Source organism: Montipora foliosa, chromosome 2, assembly GCF_036669935.1.
Source record: "Montipora foliosa isolate CH-2021 chromosome 2, ASM3666993v2, whole genome shotgun sequence".
Lineage (NCBI taxonomy): Eukaryota > Metazoa > Cnidaria > Anthozoa > Scleractinia > Acroporidae > Montipora > Montipora foliosa.
The window spans coordinates 62,330,118-62,335,430 of record NC_090870.1 but is presented as its reverse complement, the minus strand read 5'-3'; the positions used below and the strand labels follow the sequence as shown (position 1 = coordinate 62,335,430).

Here is a 5,313-nt window from a genome sequence, read left to right as displayed (position 1 = left end):
AAGATAAATAATGGTTTTACCGTTTGGTGGTAAGATCAAGATAAAAAGCTCCCCAAACGTTGTCTGAAGTCAAAAAAAGACCACGCTGTCAAGCTATGAAACAGCGTGTTCTGTTTCTGTTAACAACTGGTGTAACTGCTTGATATCATTGGACAGTGGACGGGAAGGATTATAAACCGCATCACAGAGGATCATGTGATTCCATTGTAACAATTACTGTGCCTTCAAGAATTTAATTCAAGGTTCGAGATGCATTTTCTCAAACAATGTGAAATGTAAAAGGTTTGAAGATTTAGCTACTGATAAGATGTCGTTGTTCATAAGATATGGAGCACAAGTCATAGTTTTAAGTGACATAATGGGTCCATAAAGTATTCCATTGTGAAGGAAAGGATTATAACCCACAGCAGATGTTTACATTGTTTCGGTGCGCCACTCCAAATTAAACAAACATAAATAAAGGAATCTCGTTTTCCATTGCTTTAAGAAATCCCTGTTTTCGAAACATACGTTTGTCACTTATAAGATTCCTTGTGTAATAAATAAAAGAAAAAAAACGTTGTCTGATTTTATGAACTAATCCTTTTTGGGACAAATTCGTCACCCACAGCATAACTTTTACACCTTAAATTTTTTTAAGAGGATAGAATGCATTCCTTTGAGGCAAAAGTGGCACTTAAGTAATTGCATTCGAGCAAATTTTGTGTTCTGCTAAGGCACTGTTTCACCTAATTTACAAATCCCACGCGGTAAAGGGCAAAGTAGTGGTAGGTATTAATTACCGAGTCGAACGAATAACGCGTGTTTCATTGTCAGAATATCTGATATACATCTTTAACTGAAAATATACATCAAGATTTGCACGGTTGTTCGAATATCCTAGTTTCTTGGTCGACATTTTGAGAATTCTGCCATTTATACAGCCCCAGAATGAAAACAGCGATTCTCGGCGAGGGCTGTTGAAAGATGAAACTTCAAACAGTTCAGTGGAAGTGCGAGGAAGTTATTGCCTGGGCAGAAAACAGTGACAACTTTGACTGGAATAACGCTACAAATTGGGGATTCATGGTTTAAAAATACTCTACTGTTAGTTGCGATCAGTGTAATTAGTTTCAAGGCCAAATTTAAACAGGCAAGCTAAGCGAGGTGTTAATCACACGCACAGCAGACGCCCTGTGATGGAAGGAACTCTTGTGATTCAAATCGCTGGCCATTTAAAACATCATTACAAGGGGAACAAAAGAAACTTTAACAGGACGCAAGAGACTACAAAATGAATGATCAACTAACTCACCTATACTCGCTAAGGGCTCGATGGTTTGGCGACTGCAAATACGGGCAACGACTGGTGCTGCGATAATCACCAGTAACAATAGAAACAACAAAGTCAATCCCAAACACAGGCGACGGCGCTGTATCGGCAAATAACATCGTCCCTCTTTGCCCTCATCCATCATACTGTAGTAGACTTGAAGATATCGCATTTTGAAAACGCTCCACACAGCTGCTATTCGTTTAGCAATCAGTATGAACTTTGTAAGGTCAAGTCACTAAGGTCTCGCTGTGTTCCGCTACCGAAATTTACTATTGTAGTAACATAGACTTAGAGGAAATGGATTAAATACTTTTGCTACGTAACGTGCGCGTCATCGAACGCCATTGTCAGTCACATGCACTTCCGCCCAGGACTGATAACTTTGAGGTATTGTCTTCTTTTGAGGGACCAGTTAATCTTTTAAAACCTATAGAAAACATTAACTTAAAGCGGAACTCAATTAAGTGTCTGATGATTAAAAGTATGATCATTCATTAGTGAAAAACGAAAACTTACATGATTGAAAAAAGAGAATCATCGTTTTGGACAACTCAAAGATAAGAATTAGGGAGTAACTGCAGAATACCCGGCTGTTCTTGCAGCGGCATTCTTTGTTTTACACTTGAGGATACTGAAGCATCTGTTTTCTTCTCAAATGGGGAACAATTTTGGGAACAAAAAGTACATGTACACGAAGGCTCTAAAAATAGAACAGCAAGCACTAGTTGTCATGCGCGCTTAGAATGATCTTCGCCACGCAGGATAATCAAGGAAAATCTCAAATTTGTTTTGGAGGGATTTTGTCCTCTATCGTGTATGTTGAGAGTTGCATCAGACACGAATGCCATAAGGGCGATGCTCGAGATTCTGCAACAACTTGTAAGTCGAACTAATGCGTGCAATATCTGAAGGGATTTCCCTACCATGAAGGGAGGGTTGGGGATCAATTTACGACCCACTACAGTCTGCCAACATACTTATCAGTGAAACACTAGCCTGGGTGGAGAATATGCTAACTAACAGAGCTGACAAGAGCTGACAAGAGTTGATAATAACTTCGTAAACACAATTACCCTCTTTTTCAAGGTATAGATTTTGGCATTGCAATGCGACGAGCTTAAAAATAAAATCGGCTCAAAAACCTTTAATCCTGAACGTAACCTTTGTCCACTTTACCAAGGCATCGAAAACATCCTGCGCATTTTTTGATTTATTAATCAACAAGGTTGGCCTGATCCTTTCTTGGCAAAAAATATGTGGAAACTTTGTGCGTGTTACAGTGGAGAACAAGATGGAGGAATAGGTCGCCGGTAAATAAAACAAAGCAGCCATTGTTGGTAGCGATTTTGATCACGATAAATAGACAGGTACTTTAGCGATCTGTTCAGTGTAGTAATCTAATAACTTCAAAATTGTAAAAAAAAAAAAACATTAGCGGACACCATTAACTATATCCAAAACATTGCAGAGATTTTAAATAAGGTTCTGTCGGACGGAATAACATTCTAGATATTTTTTTTTAGTTGTGTTTTTTCGTTCTTAATCGTTACACGCAAGTTTACCAGCTAAGCAATCCCGTGTGTATTAGTTTCCCTTTTTTATAACACCAAACGAAGAGCTAAACAAAAAAACACAGCAAATTGTTAAAATAAACAACCGTTCCAGACACCTCCAAGAAATATGTAATGAAAACACTTTTCATGCGTTTCCGCACAGAGCAGAGATTGTCAAGGGTTACCTCGCGTGATCGACTTTTAACAACAAACAAAATGTTCACTTTTTCCTCAAATTGTACGGCGAACTTTCAGCCCCAATGATTTATCGCATTCCTTTCCTCCGTTAAACCGATAATCGAAGGTCAAATTCGTTACACTTTATTTTTCGGAAGGCTGAGAAATAATATTCAATTGGCTTACATGACCCCGTATCTTTATGGCCAAAATATCAGCCGAGAATAAACTACAAATTAATCTGTTTGCTTCCTTCATATCCTATAGGATAACGCTCAAAAGTGGCATTTCCCTCCAGTCACTTTAAAATTTTACAAACATAATAAAAACCAATTTTTTTCTAAAAAACAGTTTTACACCTCAGTAGTAAATCCATCTTAATACTGCTAACTTTTCAAGGGCCAATAGACAATCCTATTTGGTTCGTTAATGCGTCGACTAGATTAAAACTATCGCTAAATGCTTCTAGTAAGTATTTTTGTAAAGCTACTTGCTAGATTCTACCGGGCAAACTCATCATCGTTAATTATACAACAGGAATACTTGATTCCTATGAAAACCACGAATGTCGCCCTGCACAAAAAGACACAGACAGCTGCACGCACGAATACTAAGCCAACAAACCATTCAGTAACCAAGGATTCAACGCCGCTAATCGCCAGAGACGATATGAGAACTTCGACACAACAAAGACATCGTTTTACCATGGAGGAACAAATCACGCTAAGACAGCCGAAATGAAAAGGCAATTTTTTTTTTTTTTTGCCGAACGGGTTCGACATTCGAGCACAGCGAAGCCACATCCGGACAAGGCGCCCATTTGCCTTTTGTGCTAATTTTTGCCACCTTCGGGCAGGCTCTTGTAATTGAAGAAAACGCAACGTTCTTATTTTCATGATAACTCAAGATATTTCCTACCGTAATTCTTCCGGACGAAAATGCTATCCAGTAACGTTTGTGGTCCAGTTTAGCTATTATTCATAATCAACGCATAAAGGTGAAGTTGAAGTGTCAAAAAAATGAAAAATGAACTAAGAACGGCCCAAAACACCCCATGACTTCGTGTACAATACAGCTTTGAATAGATTTTAAAATTCTGCTCAAGTGGGCCATTGTTACACCCAGAGTGTTATATACTAGTGAAGGCAACAAGGGAATAAACCACTGGACTGTCTATGAGGTCTTAAACATGAAGGAAAGGCACCCTACTTTGTCGGCTTTCTGCCGGCCTTCACACCGCGCATTCCGGAGGCCATAACTCATTCTCACACATATGTCAGTTTTACACCTTCGACTTTTTAAATATCGCTGTTTTTCTCTCCTAATACTTCCTAAGTCCTCACTCATTATAGAGTTCGATGTGTTGTTCACTTGACGCGCGAACATTAAGAGCTGATATCGACTCCAAGCCATGCAATCACGCGTTAATTGTTTGCCAACGGCCCGGCCAACACAGATCAATTTCGCCACGTTCTGAGCCTCATTGAGAAGCTTTATGGAGCTATTAAGATCTGCTAGCACCAGGGGAAATCTCTTAGAGTGATTTATAGCTTTGGGTTAAACATCGATGAAGTTTTCGCATAAATCAAACAAAGATTTACGACCTCGCTTAAGGGGCGGTTAATGGAGACTGATATTATATTGGCTTGCTCGGATTACTTATTTACGTTTGGCAAAAAAAAGACCTACTTACCATCGAGGATGCACAAGATCAACCAAGAGATGAAAACAAGTTGCAAGTAGGACGGCCCCATGATCAAGAAATCGTTTGCTCAATGGTTAATCTGAAATGGGAAAACAAACAATCGCTGATGGTTTTATACCCTCCTATGACCACTTGGTCTGCAGCGTCGGCATGCAACAGATAACTTAGCAATGACCGGCATTTCAGGAGAGTTTTCTGGCGCTGGTTCCTGCCTCATATGTCAACGCTTTGCTGACATGTGTCATGGCTGGGAAATACGAGTATATGACAGCTTAGGCTAGTTAGCAAAGACCTCTGCGACCTTCAAGATAATTTGAAATGCTCACTGAACTTCCAACATATTTTATCCTTTTTTTTTTTTCTTTTAGAGTCACTTAAGTTTGAAAACCCGGGCGCTTTCTGATTCCGGCCCCTAAGACCTCTGTGAAGTGTAATAAAGGATGGCTTTTAAGAAATTTGACAGCCGCGAACCAATCACGTCTCGCGATTAAACATTTGCGTTAACCGCACAAAAGAGTTAGAGGCCAATAACCCTTCTAAACCAATTCATAATTCACTTGTTG

General features: G+C 39.3%; 1 protein-coding gene across 2 annotated transcripts in view; it reads right to left on the bottom strand.

Annotated features, from left to right (window-relative positions):
• LOC137984836 (uncharacterized) overlaps positions 1 to 4,882 on the bottom strand; it is a 36,898-nt gene extending 32,016 nt beyond the window's left edge. Inside the window, exon 1 of one of the 2 annotated variants that reach the window (XM_068832165.1) lies at positions 4,739 to 4,882. In XM_068832165.1, coding sequence (XP_068688266.1) covers positions 4,739 to 4,799 — 61 coding nt within the window. In that variant the 5' untranslated portion in view covers positions 4,800 to 4,882. Of the gene's footprint in view, positions 1 to 1,294; positions 1,592 to 4,738 lie in introns of those variants that run through there. The other variant, XM_068832158.1, reaches the window with a different exon arrangement.
• Positions 4,883 to 5,313: the final 431 nt, after the last annotated feature.